The sequence below is a fragment of the Hirundo rustica genome, chromosome 1 (genome assembly GCF_015227805.2).
Source record: "Hirundo rustica isolate bHirRus1 chromosome 1, bHirRus1.pri.v3, whole genome shotgun sequence".
Lineage (NCBI taxonomy): Eukaryota > Metazoa > Chordata > Aves > Passeriformes > Hirundinidae > Hirundo > Hirundo rustica.
In genome coordinates, this window is record NC_053450.1 from 13214511 (window position 1) to 13231378 (window position 16868).

Genomic DNA, 16868 nt, shown 5'->3' on the forward strand with positions numbered 1-16868 from the left:
AAGTAATACAAAATTAACTACTGACTTTTTTTCCTTTTTCTTTTTGAAAGAACATAACTGCATATTCTGGTTTGACTGTCCATAGATCTTCCTCAAAGTACAGCAAAACTCTGTCCATATTAACACAAAAATTCTATTCTTTCACTCCATTTTAGCTGTGAAAGTTGTTCTTCATTACTGTAGTTTTTACCTTTATCTCTTCTCTCTCCTTTGTTTGTCTTTGATACTTAAGAGGGAAAGTTCAGCCTTTCCTCACTATGCAAACAGTTTCCATGCTACGCTAACCACACTCTGCTATCTGGACTTCCACGAGCAGATTGAGGCTTGAATAGCACTCACCAGCCAAAGGTTTTTACACCTCAGGTTTGAACTTGGAGGTTAGATACAAACACCAACTAAGCTTGCACAGCTCTTTAATTGACTCCATGTGTGGGATTCATACTCTGTCTGTTTAAATATGCAAAACATTAAGAGCTGCCCTCCATGATCTCAGCTGGCTGCAGAGACTGCAGTGGTGGCATGCATGGTCTGTGGTGTGCAGGGCACAGCCAGGTTGCAGGACACAGGAGAAACCAAACCAAAGATCCGCATCTGTTTGAAACGTTGTTACTGACTTTACTCTTCCCACTGATATTCGCACAGTGTCACATAGCAAACTAGCTGTGAAAGTAATCAAAAATGTGTGAAACTAGCTCCAATGCAACTGTGCCTTCTCATGAAACCGTAGCCTCAATTTTGTATGTCTAGCATCAGGTGAGTCAGAGTAGCAAGGTAGTTTTTTTGATACTTTCCAAAGACAAAATTAATAACCAGACTACTGTCATAAATTATTAAGTAACTTTAATGCTGCTTAGCATAAGTCTTTGTTATATACTTTCATCCATATACTCCAGTGTAAATATATTTTATACAATATGAAGTATTTTTAAAAGTACATGGATCTAGATAAAATGTTCACAAAAAGTTTCAATGTGATGAGAGAATTAGGGGAAAATAATCAGCCAGAGTACAAAATCTTCGGAAGGAAAAAACCTTCAGAAAACAGATCTATGACAGCACTCCATTGTAGTAATTCAGGACGACCAAGTAGTTCCATAGTCAGAAGGGTGCCACTCACTGCTGTGTCACCCACAAAAATCTGCCCTGGGTCAGCAAGGCACTGCTGAGGGTGGCTGCCCCTCGGAGATCCTTGTACCTGACAAGTTTGATAAAGTAACCTCCATGGCAGACACCCTTATTGGCTCAAGGAGAGTGAGTAGGCCTGGGAATGAAGGAAATCCTGTCTTCCCTTATGCAACCACTGCCGGTCTCTGCAGAATAATCAGGTGCACTGGCAAGATGTAGTGAACAAGTTGTTTTACAAATGACAGGGAGCCTTTATTGTCCCAGCTTATCTTTTTGGCACTATTCACAAAAGCAAAAATTATTTACTAGCAAAATAACAAAAAGCTTCACCATGTGCAAAATGACATGAGTGTCAGGGAGCAGACCACAATGCTATAGCTCAGCTTTACTAAATCTATTTTCTGTATATAATATTGCATGTCACCATACACCAGGATATTCAAGAGAGGCTCAATTAAACATCATTCATGTGAAAAGCAAACTCCACAGTGGGCGGACAGCTTTGCATTCCACTGCTTTCAGCAAGATGTTGCATGGGCATCGGTCCAAATAAAAACACCTTTACAACACTGCAGCTTCAGAATGCAACAAATAACACACTGCAAGAATTGAGGTCAGACATTATTCACTATTTGGTAACATTCCATTCAAATTATATTGACTCACATAGTAGCTAACAAACGCAGCACTTGAAGTAGCAAGAACAAAGCTGTACTCCAACAAAGTTAAACAGTGCAAAAATTCCTGTTAAACAAAAATATACCATGTATATACACACACAACACAAATGCACTGTTTGATTTTGTATTATAAATAGATCTGATTAAGCTAAATTCCTAAAACCAATAAACTACTGATTGAAAGTCCCAGTTCTCATCTAGTATGGAACACAGTAATCTTTAAAGCTCAGGTGACCCTAGCCAGACATAGCTATAGGAGAGTATAAAAAGATTTCACTGGATGGTTTTTTAAAACATTTTCTCTGTACAAAGTTAACAACATACATATACTAAGTTGGAATTTCAAAGTCAGCTTGGGCCCTGATCATGCAAAGGGCAGCACACAGAACACCCATGGCTTTACCAGAAGCCTCAAGGCTCTGCCTGTGTGGAGTGCACTGTAATGCTGCAAAGCACCTAATCCCAAGATTTAACAAGGGGGGAGCTTTTTAGCTGCCTGTGCAGTTAAATTCTTGTCTTGGCTTCCATTTTCTTCATCTTCTGGTGTAGCACTGGAGTTCTGTTGTCTGCTAATGACATATCTTTTTATTCCTAAACACTCTAATACCTTACAATGAATACACAGTAAAAGTAAATATCAGAAATGGAAGAGATGGATTTTTTTTTTTTCTGTTGAAGAAATCCTGATTAGGGATTACTTGCATTTAAAGCAGATTTTACGCTGGGGGAAAAAAAAAAAAAGTCTTTTTAGAATTAAATTACAGTAAAACAGACAAGTAGCACTTAATTTGATCTGAAGTAGAACACGTGGGCATTAACCTCTCTTCAGCTGTTATTTAGCCTCCATCTCCTTAATGCCAGAGCTGTGCTGCAACCATAACAAATAGCTGTTGCAAAGGCAAAAATCTAGAGGAGGAGCAGAGGAAAAAAAAAAAAAAAGTGAATCACACATTATTCCACAATATTTTTCTATTCTAAATGAATACAGGAACACAAGTGATTCAAAAGGTACATCCCCCAAACAAAATGCTTAATAAGGTAAAGACAGGTTTGGGATCCTCTGAAGTTTTCTCAGGAGCTTCCCTGTAATAACCCCATTTTACTACTACCACCTCATGTTACTACTTTTCCCTTGCTTGCTTCAGCAGACATTTAGAAATAGAATATGAAATAGATTTTCTGCATAAGTTATGGTAGAAGTAAACATGGGTATGTACACTGTGTATTTCAGTTCTCTTATCTGGATTGATCAAACATCAATCCCAGATGTTTCCAACTGAATGCCTTTACCTCAGCAGGCATCAAAGAAGACAACCCTCTAAACAGCAGAACTCTTTTACTTGCAGAAACACAGAAACAACTCCCATCTGGCCTCCTTGACCAGATATCCAGCTGTTAGAACAACTTCCCAGGCAATGCCAGGGAAGTTGCTCCTATGCAAGGACTTAATTGGATAGATTTGAACTGAAGGTCATGCCACAATGAAAGTGAATATGTAACGTACACTGGACAGAAGAAATGAGAAACCAAATTTCTGAAAAAACATTTCTCATATTGTCCAGTGATAACAATGAATTCTGACTCTTGCAATATACCAATGCAATCATCCTTTGCTTTACATACAAGTGTTAATTTGACTAAATAAAGTTTTGAATAAATGCTACACCATGGAACCACCACTTGTAAAAAATGAACATATATATATATTTCTAATCATGGTATATAAACATCATCTTAAAAGACAGAACATTAGCAACCTTTTTTCTTTTTGTCATGTGGCTCACAGGACTGTTTTAATTAAATATTTCAAAGATTCAAGGTTTTTTTCTGTATGTTTTAACTTCCTAAATATATACTTTGTAAAAACTGCAAAGAAACTAAAGACTACATTTATCTCATTCACAGTTTTCCAGTTACGCAATTAAGATACTGAGACAAGTTACAAAAGAGTCTTCTCCTCCTCTATCTTGACAGGGATTTGACGGGTTTGAAGAACTGAATTCTCCCTTTAAAAAATTAGTATGGAAGCAGGGAATGGTTTCTTGGAGTGCTCAATGTTCTGTTGTCAGACAAAATGACTGTAGTGACCATATATTCAGTGGGATCTGAACACACTAAACTAGGACTGAAGAGGTACACTTAAGGGCAGAATTTAAGATATTTTCTTAGTATAAAGAACCTCCCTTAGTTCAGGCACAGCTGGAACACCACCTCTGTCTTTGTGCCACCCAGGGATCAGATGTGCTCCAGTGTGTTACTGGCAGGTGGGTGATGTAAGGAGCTCTGGCCTTGGGACACTGACAAGCCCACTTCACCCTTTCAGGGCCTGGCTTGCCAAAGCTAAAGGCTTCTCCTTTCTATTCTGCTCTTGCAGACAGAACGTGAACCTAACACCTTCCATTCATCTGTTTTTATCTTAAGATGAACTGAAAGTTCTTACTGTGCAAAAGTTACGGTGTACAGAGTTTTAAAGACAACATATAACCACAGAGGGTTTGGAAGCTTAAAAATATATATATATATACAGTTCCCTGGTATAACAGTGTCTGGATGGAACAAAAAATTAAAAGCAGTGGTTTCAGTTCTTTAAGTTAAGCCTGACATACCTCTAATCATCCCTGAAGAGTACAGCCAGGGTGAAAACTAAAGCCTTGATATATCTTCTGATTCAGCTATGCACACCAACATCACCAAATACATTGATTCAGTGATGATGCAACTACAGTGAGAAAAACACATTCTGGGCTTATGCTATGAAGAAAAGCACTCTAATAATTGCAGTAAGAGACAGCAGGGTCCTGATAAGTAGTAAGTACATATGTGGAGCTTCACAAAGACATAGTCTGAATTTTTTTATGTCCATGGCATGTTCAGGACTATCTAAATGGTATAAAAAAAAGCAACTGAAAATTTGAGCACAGGTATAAATTTCATACCTTATCCTCTGATAAAGGCTTGTTGTTCTTTTTCTTCTAATAACCAAAACTGTTTTTACAAAATACCTTGTCTAAAAATTATAAGATATAGTGATCATGTGTTTAAAACACTATAGTGAAGAATATCAACTCTACACTATATTGAAGAGTAAGTAGCTATCCCATAAACATTAGCTAATATCAATATTTTTGCATGCTTCTGTTAGATACTGCTTGCTGCTGTCAAAGGCAATTCTTTCTCTCACAGCTCCTCTTTCTATTCCAATTTGCTCTTAAATTCCCAAGTTGAATGGCTGGCTACAAGTGCTTGCTACGGACATCTGTTCCCCTGATACAAATATACAAAACACATACCGAGGCTGCTATGCTTATGTTATATTCACGACCACTGAGAATCATCTCCTGTGTGGTGGAGTTGAATTTACGGGGAAAGTGATGCAGAGATGTAGTTGCTGCTTGCAGTAGAAATGCTCCAAAATAAAAGACAAAAGTAGCCCCATGGAAAATAAAATCCTAAAAAGAAAATAAGAGAATCAGTCTGGGCACCAACACATATCTAATTCTTCTCATCTCTGTACAAAAAAAATCCAACACTGAAACATGAAACAAGAACTGATAAGACTAACTTGAGATAAGCAGCGCTAAATCCATCTGACAGCTTAATCTGAACATGTTTTCACAGCTTCTTGCAATTATAAGCATCTCACTAACAGTACTAGTGATCAAGGGCAGCTCTCCCCTCTCCCCAAATCTTATATTCTTTCAAATTAACAGACACATGCTCATCTTTAGGTACACATGCTGACATTTTAGACCACCCTAAAGTTAGTGGAGTTCACAGAAATCTCCCTTCAGACAGATAAAAAAAGAAGACATATACAGGCCAACTTGATCACAATTCAAGCAGTACAATACAATCTTGCAGTCTCATAAGTTCCTTCTCAGCTATAATCAAAATTTCAAAAATCTTCCTTCCATGCTTGAATTTTGCTTCTCTAAATGCCGAGAAACAACTAACTTTGACCCAGCTGAAATGTTCAACGTCCCAATACAATGAGATCCAAGAATTGAGGCATTTCCACAACTCTCTCTGATTTGGCTGTATCCAATAGCCAGTAACCTGACAGTTCTTAATGATACTGTGGAATAAAATGTCCAAGACTTGTGAGGACATGTTTAAGGATTTATTTCAAATACACTTCTCTCCTGGCCCTCTCCAGGCAATTCTCTCCTCTGTGATGAATGCTAACTGAACATAAGGTTTAAACACCTCTCATTTCTGAGTTCCATTACTGACACACATAAAAAAGGTCTGGTGCCTTTGCAGGCCCTAGTTCAGAGCCCAGTTTTCCAGCACCAAGATCTAAGGCATGTTCCAGTACGCTTTAAAATATCTAAAGTATTTTTCCAACATCTCCTTCTGTTACTCAGTCTGAAAAGCTGACATTTGCACTGCACTCAATTCTCTGGTTCCATACAACATATACTTTGTAACTATACCTGTGAAGGTCTGCAAAAGCCACAGAGACAATTTTTAAAATACACACAGGTATATGGATGCTTTATGATACCCATGCTATGCAGTCTAACTCCAGTACCAATGAGTTCATCATGAACTTTAATTTCACTTGAATGCAGTATTAGTATGCCCAGAGTGAGAGCCCAGGATACTTCATGCGTGTCCAGCAGACAGCACTCACCTGCACTAAAAATTAAGTGTGTGACATCCTTACCTGCTGCCTGCCTGAGAGCAAAGTGAGAATGTGCTGCATTTCCCTGTCCAGAGAAATGCATTTTCTTCATAGATCTGAGATTTTCTTTCAATTGAAAGAATCTTCTTTTCAAACTCATTACTTGTTCCATATCTGATTGCAGCTAAAGCTACTTAAATCACACCCTAGCCAGTTTTGATAAGTTATGATACAAGCTACTACTACAGTTCCCCATTCCACTTAGATCAGGACTGACTGCATACAGGAGGGATATTTTTCAGGAGAAACTCTTTCATCTCCTTCATTCTTTTGCCAAACCCTCTCATTTCCTTCTCCTGGCAGCAATTACAGTGAAGCTCTGTAGCATCAGTAACGTTTCACATTTACATGGTTATGGTTTCTGTAACCAAAAATCTCAAGATCTTCTGAAGGACCTTTTTTTGTGTTTTAGTAATTGTTATCTAGTTCCTAACTCTCTCCCACACTTTTATAATCATTGAAACCTCATACAAAGTGTATGCAAAACACTGTCAGAGCAGCAGGATAAGTTAGTTCACATCTAATTTTGTAAATGAGTGTGTAGTGAGTCAGGCTGTAAAGGGCAGTACTTGTCATACCATCTGGTTTAATGCACTGATTTACTGAGCTATGGAGCTCTGTAAGGACCACGTTTTCTGCTGTGCACCATCTTATTTTTTAAATATCTCTATTAGTATGAGCAGATATATTTACAGCATAAGGTATTACTAAATCCAGGACTGCATTTATAGTAACAAAAATAGTTTTAGTGTTTCCAGTAATTTATTATTTATTTGCAACAGAAGGTAAAAAACCCCAACTTGTCAAGTGCTGCCAAAGAGTTTAGTGTCAACAAGTTACAAAACATTTAGGTATCTGAAAATAGTGGTAAAGTGTCTTCTCTTATTTTTATTGACAGCTGGAAGAGACTGGGTTTCAGCTACCAAGTTAGAGATTAAATTATTCCCTTTGCATTTACTAAAGATCACAGAATCACTAGGTTGGAAGAGACCTTAAAGATCATAGAGTCCAACCCATGCCCTAACACCTCAGCTAAACGATGGCACCGAGTGCCACATCCAGTATTTTTTTAAATGCATCCAGGGATGGTGACTCCACCACCTTCCTGGGCAGACCATTCCAGTTGTACTGGATGTTGCCTGAGTTATGACAGCTTTTTTGATAAAGTTACAGATGCAGTTTTTATACAAGTCATGTATCCATTTCCTGACATAGAAAAATTTTCAGCAATTTATTATAGACAAGGAGACAAAATTAACAGCACACCAACTGCCAGCATCAAGTAGCCAATGTGTAACACACACACAAGTGTTATAAGATGAAATTTGTATAGGATTTTCAATCTATAAAAGGCTTTGTCCTTACCCAGCAACTCTTGAATAGATGCATGATTGCAAACTGGCAAACAGTTTCAATGAAACCCAGGACACTATTAATTTACTTTAGTTATGCTCAAGGGCTTTGTTGCATCATAATTTGAGAGGATGTTGCAGCATAAATCCCTGTAAAGGTCTCTGTGATTGTAACTGATTATTAGCCTAATTACTGCCTGTATTGTGCTGAAAAGCTGATGCTGTATGTATGTTTATTCACTATCAAAGTGCTAAAGATTTTTTTAATAGAATCCAGTCTGTTAGTATTGATGGGCTTTGATTTATCAGAGCTCCAAACTCATAAAACTTTATGATTTGCTTTAAAGAACTTTTGTTTTAAGGGCCTATCCATTACCTGAACAAATAAATAGCCACAGCTGTTGATACCGAAGCATGCAACTCCAGCTCTGATCAAGGGAAGTGTCAATAGGAAAACTAAGCTGCCCAGGAGCAAAGTGAAGGTTTGTTACAAGCAAACATATTTCAGGAGTTTAGAAGCTGCAGTCCTTTTGGGAGAATTTTTTTTGAAAATTAAAAATTCTGATCAGATATGCCACCTCTTATTATTCACTTCCAGTAATATAAGAGAGTGTGATATTCTCATGCTTAACTATTCGAGTACTAAAAACTCAAAGTAAAAAGCAGTTATTGACAACAAAGGAGCATGTAAATTACCAGTCAATAACCTGAGGTACCCATGCGATTGGCAAAAACTAATACAAAAATCTTCCATTTTTTAACAGGAAGTTACAGTCTTTGAGAACTACTGGCACAAGCCACAACAATTAATTACAGCAGGATTCTGTCTCTGTTGTCAAAAGGAAAAGCTCAGCAAAGAATGCTTATATCTGTAGACTCACCAAGCTCTCCCTAAGAAAGATGAAGATGTTAAGTCTCCTAATAAGATGTTAAGATATATCATACTGCAGGTTATGATGTCTTTTACCACCCAAGGTCTAACAGCCACTCACCATTGCTGCCCTAGCTTTGAGGAATTGAGCCAAAAGTCACCAGTAGACTTTCTTAGGAACTGGAGGGGACCTTCTGGGTGCTCAAGTCCATGCTATCTCATACAACCACATCACACAGTATGTTCATAAATGCATTCTTTCTTTTATAATATTAGATATATCTTTCTACATTCCATTATTCACAAAGTGTTATTACCACTTCTCTAATAGTCAGAAAGTATTTTCTGATTTCAAGTCCACAATAATTTCTGGCCATTTAACCAATTTGTTGCCACACCTCGTTAAATTTGTCCTCTTCCTGCTGCTCATACATTTTATGTGCTCAGAGAGGACAAGTGTACTCCTTCAAACAGCTTCAAAAGCTCCTTCAGCCTCCATCATAAAACAGGTCCTGGATTCCCTCTGCCACCTCTGTAACCCTATTCTTTCTTTTTCCGGTTTTGAATTCCTGTTTGAAAAACTTTGTGCTGAAGCAGAAAGCTAGGTGTTAAGACTTAAGATCAACACTTCTCATTAAATAATTTTCAGCTTATAAAACAAAGGGAATCCTTAAATAAAGAAAAAAATCTTACCGCCTGGTTCCAGTTGACAGCAATTCTATTTGCATAACCAAAGAGGAACACAGAGAGGAACACAATGGAGAGGAACCACGCTGTCACTGCCACAAACATTACCCATCCCTGCAGCAGTGGCAGTGGAACTTGAGTAGAGGCGACCAAAATCCAGACTATTGTTCCAAACAGCTGCAAGGAAAGGAATATAGAGAATAAACCAAGAGACAATTTTTACTCAGTCTTTTCTGCCTAAGAACTGATATCACACATTACGTATCATCAGATGGCTCTTAGGAACCAAGAGGAAACCCTTCAAAAGTACTCAGAGAGCCCAAGTCCTCCTCTTAGAAATGACAGGCGCTAAGTGGTGAAAAGACAAAGCCACTCTGAAATTCCTAAAAGCTCTTAAAATAGTCTTGAAAATGGGATTTATAAACCCAGATGGCTTCTCTGTGCTGCTGTTGAAAATTTTACTCTTACTGTAATTTTGAGCAAAATGTTCACACAAACACACACAAATCTCTCTCTATATACACAAATTAGCACAAAAGGGATAAACTTCTACTACTCTGGATTCAAGCTCATACTGTTTTGCTTTGTAGTCCTAATCAGATGAGATACAGAAAGAAGATAAAAAGACACCCATTTTTTCAATGTAGTTACAATACCAAGCTGAAAGAAGACACAAAGCATTAAAGCAAAAGCAAAAATCTAGAATACAGAATAAGGTGAGTTGTAAACTGTGCTGTAAAGACTAGAAAAATATAGAGCTTTCCAGAATCATCATAACTTGGAGAAGAATTCAGCAGTACCAATTTTCATTTCAGCAGGCTCCTCACAGCAAATGAGTGGTAGGGACGCTATGCTAGGAATGGCCTGATGGAGAATTTATGTACGCTAAGGCTTCCCTGGTTTAATCAACTCTTGGCCTAAAGAACACTACTGTTTCTTCCTGCAAATCCTGCCTCTTCATAAAAAAGGATAAATAGAAGACAATTATGATTCACTCCAAGTATGCTTATTACAGAAAGACTGAACTTCATAATTAAACCTGCTAAATAGTGTCAACTGAAGTCTAATTCCAAGATGCAAGTTAACTTCTTTCCTGTTTAAATTCAACAGATTTACAAACCAGGAAGTAAGAGGCTGCGTTTTCAGATTCAGAGAGCTTTCTTTTGTATGAAGGTTGGATAAGAGATACCTTTCAAAAGAGTGCTATAAAATTAGTTGGTTCCTCTCTGATGTTACACTGTAACAGCACATGTGTAAAGATGCATTGCTAGTCTCAGTTCAAGGCTCCCATGAGGTTTATGAATTACTGTTCAAGCAGTTCTCTAGGGTTCCTTTTTTAGCTGTGAAGAACCAAACTTTCTCTAGTTTCACAAGACTGCAGGTGCAAGTCTGTTACTTGGTGACCAGAGAGTGATGGGCAGTGAGGAAGCAAAAGGGACAGCAGAAAGTGTCTGTTAAACAAAAAACAGAGACACATGAAATGCTTTCAGTATTTTGAATGTGCAAACTTGCAGGGTTCCTTAAAAATTATTTTAGAACTGTACTGTAGAGACTGCTAATCTCAGCACTCACAGTTGTGCTATTTCCCTCACACTACACCTGTCCACTACAGCTTGGCTGTCAGATGTACAATTGGTTGGCCAGCCGAATTAATCTTCTGTCCCTACTGCCTCTGGGCCTGATTTAGTACCCGGACTTGTGTTTCGAGTTTCAACTTGTTCCTTACTCAGGTACAATTTTACAGCTTGTGAGGTGGGATCCAGCTCAGAGGCTGGGACCCAAGCAGTACTCTGCTCTGATCACAAAGGGAAAAAAAAAAATAAAATTATTAAGTCAGATGAATTCTACCAAGTTTTTTTGTTTTTTTATCTCCCACTAATCAGTGGTGTGGAGTCCCTAAAGCCAAATGAAATAACCCCCAGGTTTTGGCTTTGGAAGGATTTGCTGTAATTCCTCCAAGGCCAAAACCCGGGGGTTATTTCAATTGGCTTTAGGGACTCCACAAGTGGCACTGCAGAGCGTCATACCCAACCTCAGCTCAAAGGTCCTCAGCCCTGTGTACACCAGCGAGGTCTAACACACACATGACATTGAACGTACTTGTAGGAGTTTGCGGAGGACGCGTAACGCGCGCACAGACAAAACCCGCTGTAACTCTCCGTGGTGCCTTTTCGGGACGGGGGCACGGCGTGGCTCAGAGCTCTCGACAGCTCAAGCGGCGCCGCGAAACCCATCCGTGCGCGGGGCCGCCCGCGCCGCGGCCCGGCCCGAGGGGAGCGAACCGGGGCGGCCGGAGGGTGCGGGGCCGGTGCCGCTCCCGCAGAGCCCGGCCCGGCCCGGCCCGGCCCCCCACACCTGCCCCGCTCACAAAATGGCAGGTGAGCGGCGCGGGCAGGCCCGCGGCCGCTCCCCGCCCCGGGCCCCTCGCACTCACGATCTCCAGGAAGACGACGGCTCCCGAGAAGGTGCGCAGGATCTCCAGGCCGGAGGGCAGCGTGACCCGCGGAGGCGGGAAGTAGGGAGCGGGGTTGGGAGGCGGCGGCATGGACGAGGCTCCCCTGGGCAACATGTTGCTGCGGCGGCCGCTGCTGTGCCGAGCGCGGCCAGGTGGGCGAGGAGGCGGCGGCGAGGGCGGGCGCAGGTGCGGGCGGGTCGGTCCGCGCCTCCCCCGGCCCGGCCCGGAGCCGGCACCGCCCCGCAGCCGCCGCGCCTCGCCCGGGGCCGGGCGGCGGCCCCGCCGTGCCGGGCACCGGAGCTGGAACCGGGCCGGGGCCGGCCGCTGCCCCTCGGCTTCCCCAGGAGCGCGCCGCTCCGCATTCACGAGTCCTGAATCAGGCCAGCCAGACTCGGGGCGTGATTTCCTAATGCTACTTTGCAAAAGGTTGTTATTTACCTTCTGGTTACGGATATTTGGGCTTCGAAATTGCGTGGTTGTACTTTTTTTTTTTTTAAGGAGCCTACTAGGTTATCCATTCAAACTATTGAAGATTTTTCATTTGTATCTTCTTTTTGTTCAGTCTGGCTCAACTGTGCACCACTACTTAAAAGTAGTAGAAAATGTTTGTAAAAGTTCGGGTAGAGAAAGACACACATTCACCAGACGACCTATAATCCTTTTATTCTTTTTTTTTTTTTTTTTTTTTTTTTTTTTTTTCCCCCTTATGCTTCTTTGTACAAGCATCTTCTCCAGATGAAGGATATGCCATACACTTCATTTATTTCTGCCGTTGTGACTTAGGCTGAGATGTTGAGATGTCCTGCCTCTGCAATGACCAAGACTGTTTCACCCAATGTTGTCCTGTGTATCCTCCACGCATACAGCTGTAGCTTTAGAGATTACATTTTAAGAAGGTTTCATACAAGTGTGTATGGCTGTTCTGGAAGCTGAACTAGCTCGGGCATGAACACTATATTCCTTTATTTTTAGATGCACGGTGTTTCTCAGATATGCTTTTGTGATGACAAGAAATGCCACAGCCTGAAATGCCTGTCTTCCCCACTCCAATCCAAGCCCGAGGTGGAGAGCAGTTAGCTCCATAAAACAGGACTCATCTGTGTTTCTGCCATACCATTCTGTACATAAATAGGTTTTTGATGCTTTCAAAATGCATTAATAGCTGCTTGGCTTTGAAATCATGGCATCTAAAGGAGGAAGAAGCAAAAGTTTGCATTCTTTCTTGTGCTCTGTCTTCATTCCTATGCCTCCAATCCAAGAAGCTGGATGCCTCTTGAACTCTTAAGTAGGAGATGTGGGATTGAATTCCCATTTGGCTGAAGAGGGCACTAAGCCCAGCCTCCCCTGTTTTCTGAGTCCTTTACCCCATCGCTTATCCAATAAGATAATACCTTTTTCCTCTAGACCTATTCTAAAACTGAACCTTGTGTCCCATCCTTTTATCCTCAAGAAAAGACTCCAGGCTCTGGAAGTGCATGCCTCCAGGACCTGGTTTGGATGTGTTTTGGAAAGGAATGGAGTTCAGACTTGTTCCTAAGTGATTAGGTGTAGGGGGTTTGTTCTTGGGGTTGCATTCTGGAGACCATATGTCCAATTAATTTCACAGTCTGGTCCTAAATCTGTTAAGACTGCCCCGCAGAGGGAGAAGTCTGAGTGGGTGGAAAACAGGGTTGGTGAGTTTATGATTCAGAACAAGAAATGTGATTGTCCTTATCTTACACCAAGGAAGTACAAATAATACTTGGTCATAAACATTTCCAGTGTTATTAGCCATCTGTAAGTTAATCTGTGGGAACTCCAGCAGTACTGGATTTTACTAATGATTACATACCATGTGCAGTCACTTTTACTTGCTTGCAAATACCATTTCTTTTTACCTGCACATTCCTTTTAACGTTTACTTTCTTGAAATTTAGTCAGTTTTAACAAAAAAGTCCAAATGTCACTTTCACAGCTAGGTATAGAGATACACTGGTATACACTAGATATAGATTTTTGACTGTGCTTTTTCCTAAATCCTAATTGAGTGACTGTTTAAATTATTTTTGCTGTGTTCAGGCAAGATGTGCTACAGTGCCATGTGGGATTGCTTTTATACTGATTAGTGTATTGTTTGAATCTTTAAAAGCTGCATTTTTAAGAGACTGGTGTCAGGATTTCATTTTAAAGTGTCCATGCAAAAACACGTTTGTGTTGAACTTCTTTTAAATAGCATTTTTGTGCAACTAATTGCATCTTGGCATGTTACAAGGTAAACTAATGATGCAGCTTCCAGTCCACCAGAGTCAACAAGTAGACAGAAGTATATTGATTCACTGTGTCTCTCTGTCTACACAACCACAAGGACTAAAAACTGCTCTTAAATGGCTGTAAAAACTCTTTCCCCTTTGTGTTTTTATGTTTATGGCAGTCTAATGTAAAAGAGGCATTGTCACAGAACTACTTAACCAGTTGGTATCAATTTTAGATGGAAAATAATTGATGATTTAATTCCACATATAGTGATTTGCATATTATATATAGAAATTAAAATATTTTTTTTGGAATGTGATAATTCTTCCCAACCATTAGAGTTGACCAACCATTAGAAAAATGGAAGAAGTTATGACAATCTGTAGTCAGCTATAATAAAAGATAGACTAGTCTTTTGAAAAATGTATACATTATACTGGATATAAAAATTACTTACACAGTGGTCCTATGCAGCAAGAGTCAGACTACCTTTTGTGAGGTATGGCATGATACTTCTGGAAGAGCTGAATATTAGTGAGGATACTAGAATAATAGGTGAAAGTAACGTCAATTTCAGAATTCATGGTCCTTAACACCTTATCTGAGTAGGTTATCAGGAGCACTTCAGGAAGAGATGTAATCGCATGTCTTATGTTACCATGTGCACAAGAGTGGTCTGCCAAAGTGGTCAAAGAGATGGAAAATACAAACCAAATAAATGATAGTAACCCTATTGTCCTGTGGCTCTGTTTATGCACAAGCAGATTTTCCCAAGCCAGAGTGGAGCTAAACAAGGTTTTCCTGACAGTATTAGGATCTGCTTCTTTCTTCCAGTTTCTTTCTTGTTTTGGAGGAAGTTGCCTCCAAAAGTCACCTCTGTTTCTTTTAGATTTACAAAGCTGCTCTTAAGATGGAACACAAACTCTCCCAATCCTATAGTTAGTTACATATCAAAAATAGAAAGCCTGGAGCTGATCATGCAAAACAGGCTTTTTGTTTATGGATGAATTAATTTAACATGCTCCTGGAAATTGCATGCAGGATTCTGATCTCATGCTGGTACAAACTCTGGAGTTATTCCCCTTTAGCCAGCAAAATTAAATAGGCATAAAACTATTTTGCATAAGATGAGTGATAAGGAGAGCTTTTATCATCATTTGTGTAGTGTATTTAGTCAGTGGTAATAGAACTTCAGGGTCATGGTTGGACCTATGCATATTATGAATTAGTGTACAAATACACCACATTGTTGAGGTTTCTTGGGAGGCAGTGCAACAGTTTGAATTTTTAACAGGCAGGGCCAGGCTTGTGAATGTATGCTGTCCCTTCTTGCATCATTACACTAAGGGAAAAACAACTGTTGAAATCTCTTACTTCATCCAGTTAAACTGAGCTTGGGGTGTGTGCTGAGGGGAGGAAGTGAAGGTAAATGTGCCATCTGTTTTGTCCACCAGTGCTGGGGACGGCTGGTTGCCAAACCAGTCCCTGGAGCAGCTTAAGGCAGTCTCAGAGCTGCTCTCAGCAGTCGTTTCTGGCTGGTTCATCAGGCTTTGGTGGTACTTTGGACATGGCCTCTTCCTGCAGAAGTGTCTTCTGTGCCCAGAGCTGTCGGATGAAAAGCTTCGACCTGGCTGCTTTGACTCCCATTAAAGAAGGGAGTCCTTTGCTGGCTGGTTAGGGGTGTTTCAGGGTTTCTTCACACAGGTACCACACAGCTGGAGGCTGGCGTGGAGCCAGGGACCCTCCTTGGTGGAGTAAACTGGTGTTAGGGAGGTCAGGCTGAGGTTCCTGACCTGTTCTCATAACATTGTTTCCATGTTCCTAAGGTTACCAGCTCTTCGTTTGTTTGACTTGATGGCACTGCTGTTCTCTAGCAATATAGTATGATGTGCCAAGGGCCAGTTTGCCTTTGATTTACTTTGAGAAATTCCTTTTAGGTGTGTGAGGGTGCAGCAAAGGTTAAAATGCAGAGTCTCATCACAGCATTAAGGAGGATCCTGACCTGAGATGTTGCAGGAGGCAAGGTGGGTAGAGAGGGACATGGCAGAGCAAAGCCAAGTTACCTAATGGGAAAATGTCTCAAGAAGTCAGTGCTCTGCTCTTGGCACAGGTGAACCAGCAGGAAAAATGGTTTGCATGGATTGTCCTCAGAAGAGAGTGTGAAAGCCTCAGAGGTACAAACTGGGAGCATAGCATTGCTGTCGATGAGGGATGAGTAAATAGAGCTGCTTGTTTACGACAGAATTGCCCAGGAAAGCAGTAGATAGACGGCAGCAGCAATACTTTTTTTCCTGTCCGCCTCCAGGTTCATGGTACAAAAGAGGACCAGTTCAGCTGGTTGCAGAGGGACTGAGGGAGGATGTGATAGATGCTGCCATTGCAAGATGCAGCACAGACCTGTGCCATTGGTGCTGCTGGTAGCATGGGCCTCTTCTCACTCTGTCAGCACTCAAAACTTGATGTAGTAATCTTTGCTCATAACGTGTTGGCCTCTGATCTTATCTCTCGTTGGGCAGCAGTAGGTATGCATTGTTTTCATGAACTATCAGTGCTTTCAGGAAGTCACCTTTTTCCTCAATTGCACTTTGTTTGCCTTTTGGGACTGTTTGTTTTATTGAGCAAAATCCTGGCTAAAAATCCAATAGAAGGCAAAGGATAATTAAGCAAAAGACAATAGTGCCTTTATTTTGTGTTGACTAAATTCAGGGAGGAGAAACATGTAGACATTAAAATATGATTGTATAAAAAAGCACGGTAATGGTTTGAAATAGTATAAAAA

General features: G+C 40.5%; 1 protein-coding gene across 2 annotated transcripts; it reads right to left on the reverse strand.

Annotated features, from left to right (window-relative positions):
* Positions 1-823: 823 nt before the first annotated feature.
* MAL2 (mal, T cell differentiation protein 2) lies at positions 824-12009 on the reverse strand. 2 transcript variants are annotated; one of them, XM_040068599.2, is made up of 5 exons: positions 11837-12009; positions 9409-9579; positions 5096-5254; positions 2625-2711; positions 824-2526 (listed from the first exon to the last, which is right to left on the reverse strand). In XM_040068599.2, the coding sequence occupies exons 1-4, from the start codon at positions 11969-11971 to the stop codon at positions 2631-2633; spliced, it is 546 nt and encodes a 181-aa protein (XP_039924533.1). In that variant the 5' UTR covers positions 11972-12009; the 3' UTR covers positions 824-2526; positions 2625-2630. The 2 variants fall into 2 exon arrangements, with proteins under 2 accessions (XP_039924533.1, XP_039924525.1); XM_040068591.2 differs by having other exon boundaries at positions 824-2711.
* Positions 12010-16868: the final 4859 nt, after the last annotated feature.